This window comes from Neoarius graeffei, chromosome 11 (genome assembly GCF_027579695.1).
Source record: "Neoarius graeffei isolate fNeoGra1 chromosome 11, fNeoGra1.pri, whole genome shotgun sequence".
NCBI lineage: Eukaryota > Metazoa > Chordata > Actinopteri > Siluriformes > Ariidae > Neoarius > Neoarius graeffei.
The window spans coordinates 9,718,037-9,730,446 of NC_083579.1; the positions used below are offsets into that span (position 1 = coordinate 9,718,037).

A 12,410-nucleotide genomic window follows, 5' to 3' on the forward strand; every position below is an offset into this window, starting at 1 on the left:
TATATATATATATATCCGGCGGCACGGTGGTGTAGTGGTTAGCGCTGTCGCCTCACAGCAAGAAGGTCCTGGGTTCGAGCCCCGGGGCCGGCGAGGGCCTTTCTGTGTGGAGTTTGCATGTTCTCCCCGTGTCCGCGTGGGTTTGCTCCGGTTTCCCCCACAGTCCAAAGACATGCAGGTTAGGTTAACTGGTGACTCTAAATTGACCGTAGGTGTGAATGTGAGTGTGAATGGTTGTCTGTGTCTGTGTCAGCCCTGTGATAACCTGGCGACTTGTCCAGGGTGTACCCCGCCTTTCACCCGTAGTCAGCTGGGATAGGCTCCAGCTTGCCTGCGACCCTGTAGAAGGATAAAGCGGCTAGAGATAATGAGATGAGATGAGATATATATATATCCACATTTGTGATGGTTAATGTGAACCATACAAAAAGAAAAATATAATGAATGTCCGAATGAAATGAAGATTCACCACAGATATTTATTTTATTGAAGTATTTAATCACCATTTCTCCGATTTCGATGAAGTTTAATAATCTATAATCAGATATTACGATGTTGTTATTTCTACACATGTACCGCCTGTACTCTGCTTCCCTGGAATTTTGTAAACAATAACACAGCCGGATCACTGAAGGGATTGAACTAGTTTTGCTGGAACTTTATTGATGCAACTCTTGAATAATTTCTATAAAAATGGTGATTTTCAACAAATATTCAACTGTCAGACAGGCAGATACAGATTTGACTTGTCCAGACCAAAAATTTGGTTGTCCCGGACAGTCGGACTACTGTTAACATCAAGCCCTGGAAATATTAATATTTTTGGACCTCCCCAACCCAATTATACTATTATGAGCAACTCTACACACCCTTCAAATCAAGCGCTGGTATGAGCTTACACACTCACCGGCCACTTTAATAGGAACTTGTTCTTGATTCTAAGATTCCTGTTCTTGGCTGCAGGAGTGGAACCCAATGTGGTCTTCTGCTGTTGCGTGCTGAGATGCTTTTCTGCTCATCACGGTTGTAAAGAGTGATTTATAGTGATATGAGTTCCTTCCTGGCAGCTCGAATCAATCTCTTATCAACAAGGTGTTTGTTTCCACCCACAGAACTGTCACTCACTCACTCGATGATGTTTTTTGTTTTTCGCACCATTCTGTGTAAACTCGAGACTGCTGCGTGTGAAAGGGCTGTGCCCAGCACCGCTCAAGGCTGCGGTCTGTCCTTGCTCCCCATTGGTGGAATGACCTTCCCATTGAGGTCAGAACTGCCGATTCCCTGACCATCTTCAAGCATAGACTAAAGACTCACCTCTTCAGGCTGCACCTCTCCCCTTCTTCCCTGCGTTTCAGTCTAGACCAACCCAGGCTGTGTGCTGTCTAGCCTCAGGTTAGCTATTTAGAGTTCTTTATTTAGTTGTACTTCATACGGTTGAGTTGTTTTCTTGGCTGTTTGAGTATTGGTACTCTAACAGCATATTACACTAGGTGTTGCTCTCACTTGTTCAGCTGGCACTAGAATTTTCTTGTCTAGAAGTTCAGCACTTTGTGTACCTGACTTTTGCACTCATTGTACGTTGCACTGGATAAGAGCATCTGCTAAATGCCATGTAATGTAATGAAAACCTCAGGAGATCAGCAGTTTCTGAAATACTCAAACCAGTCCATCTGGCTCAAACCAACACCCATACCATAGTGAAAGAAAGTCACACTTTGAGGTCACAAAACTGTGGGTGGTAAAAGAGAGCAACTAGAGTTGCTTGAAGATCCTTGAAGACGTTTCACCTCTCATCCGAAAGGCTTCTTCAGTTCTGTCTGACTAATAGGTAGTATCAGGTATTTATCCTCTCATGGATGAAAAGCAATCTTAAGGTGTCGTTGAGTCATCCTGTTGGTGTGGGTCACTGGGGGCTGGGCGTGAACGGCCTAGAGAGTCGTTGGGATAATCAATGGATCGTTGGTTCGAAGGACACTCTTTTCAGGATTGCAACGTATGCATTTTAGCCAGAGAGGATCGTTGGTATGAGCAAGGAGTTAAAGAAGCCATTTTTGTCAACCTGGAACGGCCATCACTGAACAGAGGTGGTGGTCTAAGGCCCTGTCCACACGGCAACGGATTCAGGTGAATCTGATAAAATTGTTTATAGTTTCGGCCTGGCGTCCACACGGCACCGGCATTTTGGGTGCCCCAAAACGAAATCTTTTGAGAACGGGTCCCAGAGTGGAAAAATCTGGCAACGGAGCTGTTGCGAATCGTCTGGATGAGTAGAACGGATTTGTTTACGATGGCGTCACAACCACATGACTGTCAGTGCTTCACGCCGGGTAGAAGTGTAACGAACTCGATGCAAGTTGTCAACAAATCCTATAACTTGGTTCATGAAACGCGCTTACAAAATATTTTCACTGTGAATATTTATTGTGTAATGGGGCAGAGTCTTTAGTCCAAACACTGCGGAAGCAGTACCAAACCGCGCACCGCCCATGCGCTTTCCAAAAACAATCCCGCCAGCAAACATAGGAAAAAAAAAAGGAGCGATCTCACCTCTTCAGATGTTGGTTCAAGTCCGACAATACATTCCTCAGAAAGGGCGTAGAAGAACAAAGTAATCCATCAACGTGTAGCATTCAATTTATTCCGGACCATTAAAGAATTCTGGAGGATATCAGAATGTTGGCGTACCGGCTTCCATCTACCCCCATTCATTCCTCTTTCCGCATCTTTCGTTTTACGCTACTGATTAATAATCAAAACTTTATGTGGCTAATGCTACAGAAGAAGGGGTTTATGCACATGCATCTACTTCTTCTATTGTTCTGGTGTCTCTGATGGGACCGTCTTACAGCGCATGTAGTGGTGTGGCATGTGTATTGCATTGTTTTCAGCAAGCGTTGCATTGCCATATGAACCTGAAATTTTACTGATCCGTTGCCCATGTGGAGACGAAATTTAAAAAAAAAAATCTCGTTGCCGTTGTCGTGTGGACGTAGCCTAAGACATAATTTATCAGCCACCTACAATGCAGTCCTTGGCACACTTCCCAGACAACTGAATGCACACCAAAACCCAGCTGTTTTCAATGACTCACAGGAGGACAGAGAGAACCAACAATCCATTGATCATCCAAACGACTCTCTAGGCCGTTCACACCCAGCCCCCAGTGACCCACACCAACAGGATGACTCAACGACACCTTAGGATTGCTTTTCATCCATGAGAGGATAAATACCTGATACTCCCCATTAGTCAGACAGAACTGAAGAAGTCTTTCAGATGAGAGGTGAAACGTCTTCAAGAATCTTCAAGCAAGTCCAGTTGCTCTCTTTTACCACCCACAGTTTACTATGACCTGGATGACTGAGGTGGTGTTTACATTAGACCGTATCCGTCTCGTTTTCATCGTGGATGCACTGTCCGTTCACCTTAAAACGCCGGGAAACGACTCCACAGGCGGAACAACTTGAATCCGCCAGGGCCCACGTATTCAATCCATTACGTATCTGATCCGGTGCTGTGTAAACATTGAGAAACGAGGATACGCTGTGCTGAGCTGTAGCTGACGTCGTCATTGGACAACGTCACTGTGACATCCACCTTCCTGATTCGCTGGCGTTGGTCATGCCACGTGCTGACGTCGTCATTGGACAACGTCACTGTGACATCCACCTTCCTGATTCGCTGGCGTTGGTCATGCCACGTTGGTCATGTGACGCGACTGCTGAAAAACGGCACAGACTTTCACTTCCTGCTATTTGTCCTGAATCACTGCTCGTGCGCTTCACTCGCACGCTCTGTGAGCTGCGCAGGGCCGGAGTGCGCACCCTCCAGAGGGCACTCGCTGTTCAGGGCAGAGTGATTTGGAGCGCAGGATGCCTGCAGAGCCGAGCGTATCCGTGTATTGGCGGTGCTGTGTGCACGCGAATCGTGTATTGGCGTTGCTGTGTGCACGCGAATCATTTTAAAAACGTTAATCTGATGATCCGCTGATACGGTCTAATGTAAACACCACCTGAGAATCTTCACAGACATGTTTGAGATCACAATTTTTCCCAATCTGATGTTTGAGTAAAGTGAACATTAATTAGCTGAAGCTCTGTTAAGGGACTGGCTGATTAGCGAACTGCAGGAAAAGAGAAAAACAGCAGGTGGATGTATGGGTGTTCCTCACCAGAGCGTCAACGACGCAGTAGCTCACATGGCCGTACCATGAGAAACCAGACTCGTTTATAATTAGCTAAGTTGCTCTTCGTGAAAACAATTTGATCTTCCAAACAAAACAATCAGAATCAAAAACTATTGAAAACTCAGGGACAAGTAGTGATTTTTGCGAATCGTGGACGGACGGATGGGTGCCCGCCGTGTGACGGCAATAGCTCACCAGCCTATGGCCATGTGAGATAATAATAAAAATAATAATAAAGTGGGACAGTACGGTGGTGTAGTGGTTAGCGCTGTCGCCTCACAGCAAGAAGGTCCGGGTTCGAGCCCCGTGGCCGACGAGGGCCTTTCTGTGCGGAGTTTGCATGTTCTCCCCGTATCCGCGTGGGTTTCCTCCGGGTGCTCCGGTTTCCCCCACAGTCCAAAGACATGCAGGTTAGGTTAACTGGTGACTCTAAATTGACCGTAGGTGTGAATGTGAGTGTGAATGGTTGTCTGTGTCTATGTGTCAGCCCTGTGATGACCTGGCGACTTGTCCAGGGTGTACCCCGCCTTTCACCCGTAGTCAGCTGGGATAGGCTCCAGCTTGCCTGCGACCCTGTAGAACAGGATAAAGCGGCTAGAGATAATGAGATGAGATGAGACATCCAGCTTACTGGTATTTCTTAAAAAAAAATCAGTTCTCTTCATTTGGAAATTATTTTTATTTTTACATGATCCCCCTCCTAATCCAGAGAAAACCCCAAGATATATGTAACATATACAACTATACAAAGACATCATTCTACATCCATCACAACGGACAATTGAGGCATTTATAAATATATCAGGTAGGGTGTAGCATTAATGTCATAGTATTTTCTGATGCATATCCATAATGTAAACTACTGGTGTGAAATAACAGTGAGTCAGTGATGCACTGCTGAGCCTATTTGGTGCTATGTTCATAGAAGGCACTAAGTGCACGCACACACACATACACGGTTTCTGTGAGTCACATTGGCACAGTATAAATCAATTTGGCGATGTGTGTGTATGTGAGAGAGAGAGTGAGTTAGTGTGAATCAATCGCTTTCAGATCCTCTGCGTTTCGACAAGTGCTCATCCACCAGCAGATGAACCTGTGCAAAACACACAACAGCACATTACAGCGCCCACAGTGCTCATTAACATCATATTACCTGGTGTGGGCGGAGCCACTGTTACCTGTGTGTCCATGATACGCTGGTAAGCGGGGACGGAGAGTTCCTCCAGGGTTTCGGCTACAGGTTTGTTGAGCGTTTCTGGGAGGAGGAGTCCCATGGCTCCGGCTGACACGCCAGTCAGGCAGAACACCATGAACGGCATGGATGCGTGCAGCACTTTCTGAACGTTCAACAAAACACAACCAATATGTCATCACAAAAAATAAGATATGGTAAAATTTACATTAAAAAAAAGATATTTATCTGGATAGAAATGAACAAATCCAAGTGTATACAGAGACACTCTCACCAGCCACTTTATTAGGAATACTCGTGCACCTGCTAATTCATGCAGTTATCCAATCAACTGATCTCACAGCAGCAGCGCAGTCATGCAGATTCAGGTCGTCACCTTCAGTTAATGTTCACAGCAAACTCTCGACTCTTGATGATTTTTAGTGCCATAGAGAATGGTGCAAAAAAACAAAAACATCCAGTGAGCAGCGGTTTTAAAGCAGAAACGCCTTCGTTGTTGAGGAGGGTCAGAGGAGGCTTGTGGCCAGACTTGTCTGAGGTGACAGGAAAGCTACAGTAACTCAAATGCGCACTCTTTACATCTGTGGTGAGCAGAAAAGCATCTCAGAATGTTCAACATGCTGAACTTTGAAGAGGATTAGCTACAATGATCGAAGACTACACTGGGTTCTACAACCCTGATTCCAAAAAAGTTGGGACAAAGTACAAATTGTAAATAAAAACGGAATGCAATAATTTACAAATCTCAAAAACTGATATTGTATTCACAATAGAACATAGACAACATATCAAATGTCGAAAGTGAGACATTTTGAAATTTCATGCCAAAAATTGGCTCATTTGAAATTTCATGACAGCAACACATCTCAAAAAAGTTGGGACAGGGGCAATAAGAGGCTGGAAAAGTTAAAGGTACAAAAAAGGAACAGCTGGAGGACCAAATTGCAACTCATTAGGTCAATTGGCAATAGGTCATTAACATGACTGGGTATAAAAAGAGCATCTTGGAGTGGCAGCGGCTCTCAGAAGTAAAGATGGGAAGAGGATCACCAATCCCCCTAATTCTGCGCCGACAAATAGTGGAGCAATATCAGAAAGGAGTTCGACAGTGTAAAATTGCAAAGAGTTTGAACATATCATCATCTACAGTGCATAATATCATCAAAAGATTCAGAGAATCTGGAAGAATCTCTGTGCGTAAGGGTCAAGGCTGGAAAACCATACTGGGTGCCCGTGATCTTCAGGCCCTTAGACGGCACTGCATCACATACAGGCATGCTTCTGTATTGGAAATCACAAAATGGGCTCAGGAATATTTCCAGAGAACATTATCTGTGAACACAATTCACCGTGCCATCCGCCGTTGCCAGCTAAAACTCCATAGTTCAAAGAAGAAGCCGTATCTAAACACGATCCAGAAGCGCAGACGTCTTCTCTGGGCCAAGGCTCATTTAAAATGGACTGTGGCAAAGTGGAAAACTGTTCTGTGGTCAGACGAATCAAAATTTGAAGTTCTTTATGGAAATCAGGGACGCCGTGTCATTTGGACTAAAGAGGAGAAGGACGACCCGAGTTGTTATCAGCGCTCAGTTCAGAAGCCTGCATCTCTGATGGTATGGGGTTGCATTAGTGCGTGTGGCATGGGCAGCTTACACATCTGGAAAGACACCATCAATGCTGAAAGGTATATCCAGGTTCTAGAGCAACATATGCTCCCATCCAGATGACGTCTCTTTCAGGGAAGACCTTGCATTTTCCAACATGACAATGCCAAACCACATACTGCATCAATTACAGCATCATGGCTGCGTAGAAGAAGGGTCCGGGTACTGAACTGGCCAGCCTGCAGTCCAGATCTTTCACCCATAGAAAACATTTGGTGCATCATAAAACAGAAGATACGACAAAAAAGACCGAAGACAGTTGAGCAACTAGAATCCTACATTAGACAAGAATGGGTTAACATTCCTATCCCTAAACTTGAGCAACTTGTCTCCTCAGTCCCCAGACGTTTACAGACTGTTGTAAAGAGAAAAGGGGATGTCTCACAGTGGTAAACATGGCTTTGTCCCAACTTTGAGATGTGTTGTTGTCATGAAATTTAAAATCACCTAATTTTTCTCTTTAAATGATACATTTTCTCAGTTTAAACATTTGATATGTCATCTATGTTCTATTCTGAATAAAATATGGAATTTTGAAACTTCCACATCATTGCATTCCGTTTTTATTTACAATTTGTACTTTGTCCCAACTTTTTTGGAATCGGGGTTATACTACTGTCTGGCAAGAGCAGGACTCTGACGCCACAGAGGGCACAGATTCGATAAAACTGACCGGGAAAAGATGTTTGATATGAAGGCTAACTGAAGCCCTTCACCTGTATCTGCAGGATTTCATGAACTGAGTTGCTGCAACATGATTGGACGAATGAGCAGGTGTCATGCTGTTCCTATTAATGTGGCCGGTGATTGTATAAAATAAATAGATGTAATAAATGACTTTACATAAATACTATATTTAAATGCTCATGGCGTAAGAGGAGTGTAAAAGACACTATGTGAACAGTGCTCACCATACTGGGTACAAAAGGAGCCAAAATGCCTCCAATCCTACAAGACATGGAGCACACACCCAGCCCTGCGTTCCTAAATCACACACACACACACACCAAACACTGGACAAATGTTCCACATTGTACATTTCATAGTCCGAGTCCTGCTCATGACAAAAGTTCAGGTGAACAGTAATAGCAGAGTGAGTGCATTTGAAGAAACGAGGCTTAACAAATGATAATGATCAAAATAAAATAATTTCTAAACTATACTGTGTATGAATTACAATGGGTCTAGTCAACATTCTGCTGTAACAATGAGCAGACTAGCGCGTGCGTGCATGCATGTGTGTGTACGTATGTGTACCTGATAACAGTGGGGTAAAGTTCTGATGTGTACACATAGATGATGTTGAAGGCAGCGCTGACCATCAGCTTCCCTAAAAGAGCAAAATTGCTGCCACTGACCACAGAATCTGAGAGAGAGAGAGAGAGAGAGACAGAGAGAGGAGAGAGAGAGAGAGAGCAGGAAAGAGGGGAGAGACAGAGAGAGAGAGAGAGCAGGAAAGAGGGGAGAGACAGAGAGAGAGAGAGCAGGAAAGTGGGGAGAGACAGCAAGAGAGAGAGATGGAGAAACAAAGATAGGGTGACAGACAGAGAGAGAGAATCAGAGACGGAGAGACAAAGATAGGGTGACAGAGAGCGAGCGAGCAAGCAGGAAAGAGGAGAGAGACAGAGAATCAGAGATGGAGACACAAAGATAGGGTAACAGAGAGAGAGAGAAGTAGAGAGGCAGAGAGAGAAAGAGACACACATACGGGGAGAAGGAGAGAGACAGACAAACAGAGGGGGGAGAGCCAGAGAGAGAGCAAGAGAGAGTGAGCAGGAAAGAGGGGACAGACAGGAGAGAGAGAGACAGAGAGAGAGAGAGAGAGAGAGTGTGAGCAGGAAAGAGGGGAGAGACAGGAGAGAGAGAGAGAGAGAGAGAGAGAGAGAGAGAGAGAGAGCAGGAAAGAGGGGAGAGACAGAGAGAGAGCAGGAAAGAGGGGAGAGACAGGACAGAGAGAGAGTGAGCAGGAAAGAGGGGAGAGACAGAGAGAGAGAGAGATGGAGAAACAAAGATAGGGTGACAGACAGAGAGAATCAGAGACGGAGAGACAAAGATAGGGTAACAGAGAGAGAGAGAAGTAGAGAGGCAGAGAGAGAAAGAGACACACATACGGGGAGAAGGAGAGAGACAGACAAACAGAGGGGGGAGAGCCAGAGAGAGAGCAAGAGAGAGTGAGCAGGAAAGAGGGGACAGACAGGAGAGAGAGAGACAGAGAGAGAGAGAGAGAGAGTGTGAGCAGGAAAGAGGGGAGAGACAGGAGAGAGAGAGAGAGAGAGAGAGAGAGAGAGTGAGCAGGAAAGAGGGGAGAGACAGAGAGAGAGCAGGAAAGAGGGGAGAGACAGGACAGAGAGAGAGTGAGCAGGAAAGAGGGGAGAGACAGAGAGAGAGAGAGATGGAGAAACAAAGATAGGGTGACAGACAGAGAGAATCAGAGACGGAGAGACAAAGATAGGGTAACAGAGAGAGAGAGAAGTAGAGAGGCAGAGAGAGAAAGAGACACACATACGGGGAGAAGGAGAGAGACAGACAAACAGAGGGGGGAGAGCCAGAGAGAGAGCAAGAGAGAGTGAGCAGGAAAGAGGGGACAGACAGGAGAGAGAGAGTGAGCAGGAAAGAGGGGAGAGACAGAGAGAGAGAGATGGAGAAACAAAGATAGGGTGACAGACAGAGAGAGAGAGAATCAGAGATGGACAAAGATAGGGTGACAGAGAGAGAGAGAGAGAGGAAGAGAGACAGAGAGGGAAAGAGGGAGAGAGACACACATACAGGGGGAGGAAGGGAGCGAGAGAGACAGACAGACAGAGGGGGGAGAGCCAGAGAGAGAATCCGAGATGGAGAGACAAAGATAGGGTGAGAGGTTGAGAGAGAGAGAGAGAGAGAGAGAGAGAGAGAGAGAGAGAGAGAGAAAAGATAGGGGGACAGAGGGACAGACAGACAGACGGGGAAAGCCAGAGAGAGAATCAGAGATGGAGAGACAAAGACAGGGTGAGAGAGAAAGAATTATTAGCTAATTCTCATATGAAAGCAAAATCTAAGTACAGTGCCTTGAAAAAGTATTCATACCCCTTGAACTTTTTCACATTTTTCCACCTTACAAACACGAACTTAAAAGTTTTTTATTGAGATTTTATGTGATAGACCAACACAGAGTAGCACATAATTGTGAAGTGAAACGAAAATGATAAATGGTCTTCAAAATTTTAAACAAATAAAAATCTGAAAAATGTGGTGTGCATTAGTATTCAGCCCCCTGTCCTCTGATACCTCTAAATACAATCCAGTGCAATCAATTGCCTTCAGAAGTCATCTAATTAGTTAATAGAGTCCTACTGTGTGTAATTTACTCTCAGCATAAATACACTTGTTCTGTGAAGGCCTCAGTGGTTTGTTAGAGAACACTGAAGAACAAACAGCATCATGAAGACCAAAGAACTCACCAGACAGGTCAGGGATAAAGTTCTGGAGAAGTTTAAAGCAGGGTTAGGTTATAAAAAAAATCCCAAGCTCTGAACATCTCAAGAAGCACTGTTCAATCCATCATTCAAAAATGGAAAAAGTATGGCACAACTGCAAACCTACCAAGACATGGCCGTCCACCTAAACTGACAGAGTGAGCAAGGAGAGCACTGGTCAGAGAAGCAGCCAAGAGGCCCATGATCACTCTGGAGGAGCTGCAGAAATCCACAGCTCAGGTGGGAGAATCTGTGCACAGGACAACTATAAGTCGTACACTCCACAAATCTGGCCTTTTTGGAAGCGTGGCAAGAAGAAAGCCATTGCTGAAAGACAGGCATAAGAAGCCATGTAGGGGACACAGCAAACATGTGGAAGAAGGTGCTTTGGTCAGACGAGACCAAAGTTGAACTTTTTGGCCTAAATGCAAAGCGCTATGTGTGGCGGAAAACTAACGCTGCTCATCACCCTGCACACACCATCCCCACTGTGAAACATGGTGGTGGCAGCATCATGCTACGGGGATGCTTTTCTTCAGCAGGGACAGGGAAGCTGGTCAGAGTTGATGGGAAGATGGATGGAGCTAAATACAGGGCAATCCTGGAAGAAAACCTGTTGGAGGCTGCAAAAGACTTGAGGCTGGGAAGGAGATTCACCTTCCAGCAAGACAATGACCCTAAACATACAGCCAGAGCTACAATGGAATGGTTTAGATCAAAGAATATTCATGTGTTAGAATGGCCCAGTCAAAGTCCAGACCTAAATCCCATTGAGCATCTGTGGCAAGACTTAAAAATTGCTGTTCACAGACGCTCTCCATCCAATCTGGCTGAGCTTGAGCTATTTTGCAAAGAAGAATGGGCAAAAATTTCAGTGTCTAGATGTGCAAAGCTGGTAGAGACATACTGTACCACAAAAGACTTGCAGCTGTAATTACAGCAAAAGGTGGCTCTACAAAGTATTGACGCAGGGGGGCTGAATACTAATGCACACCACATTTTTCAGATTTTTATTTGTTTAAAATTTTGAAGACCATTTATCATTTTCGTTTCACTTCACAATTATGTGCTACTCTGTGTTGGTCTATCACATAAAATCTCAATCAAAAACTTTTTAGTTCGTGGTTGTAAGGTGGAAAAATGTGAAAAAGTTCAAGGGGTATGAATACTTTTGCAAGGCACTGCATGTCTTGTCTTTGCCACTGTTTTTCTTTTCCAAATTGTAGTAACAGTTTATTTCAGTTAACACATAACGTCTTAAAATGGTGTCTAATCCTGAGCGGTAATTTGTGTCAGTCGTTGAAAAGACCAACATTAATCTAAATTCAAATCACAGTTTGCAGCCTTATAATATATATTTTTTTTTTTACATGATTTTTTTCCTTGAAATTTCTTTTTTTTTTTTTAAAATGTAGCGTCGTGGGCGGCACAGTGGTGTAGTGGTTAGCGCTGTCGCCTCACAGCAAGAAGGTCCGGGTTCGAGCCCCGTGGCCGGCGAGGGCCTTTCTGTGTGGAGTTTGCATGTTCTCCCCGTGTCCGCGTGGGTTTCCTCCGGGTGCTCCGGTTTCCCCCACAGTCCAAAGACATGCAGGTTAGGTTAACTGGTGACTCTAAATTGACCGTAGGTGTGAATGTGAGTGTGAATGGTTGTGTGTCTATGTGTCAGCCCTGTGATGACCTGGCGACTTGTCCAGGGTGTACCCCGCCTTTCGCCCATAGTCAGCTGGGATAGGCTCCAGCTTGCCTGCGACCCTGTAGAACAGGATAAAGCGGCTAGAGATGATGAGATGTAGCGTCGTCTTATATTCATGGACTTCATTTATGCATTTATTCTGCGTTTCCAACAGCAGATGGCGCTAATTAGACCCAGCTTAACAAAAGGCCCTTCATGAATCACAGTTCACCCCAAAAAT

General features: G+C 44.9%; 1 protein-coding gene across 4 annotated transcripts in view; it reads right to left on the minus strand.

Annotated features, from left to right (window-relative positions):
- Positions 1-4,850: 4,850 nt before the first annotated feature.
- Positions 4,851-12,410, minus strand: part of slc22a15 (solute carrier family 22 member 15) — a 67,088-nt gene continuing 59,528 nt past the window's right edge. For 3 of the 4 annotated variants that reach the window (XM_060933388.1, XM_060933387.1, XM_060933386.1), the window contains 4 exons: positions 8,303-8,411; positions 7,957-8,029; positions 5,368-5,526; positions 4,851-5,282 (listed from right to left, as the gene is read on the minus strand). In XM_060933388.1, the coding sequence (XP_060789371.1) occupies positions 5,226-5,282; positions 5,368-5,526; positions 7,957-8,029; positions 8,303-8,411 (398 nt within the window). In that variant the 3' untranslated portion in view covers positions 4,851-5,225. Of the gene's footprint in view, positions 5,283-5,367; positions 5,527-5,684; positions 5,790-7,956; positions 8,030-8,302; positions 8,412-12,410 lie in introns of those variants that run through there. The other variant, XR_009655612.1, reaches the window with a different exon arrangement.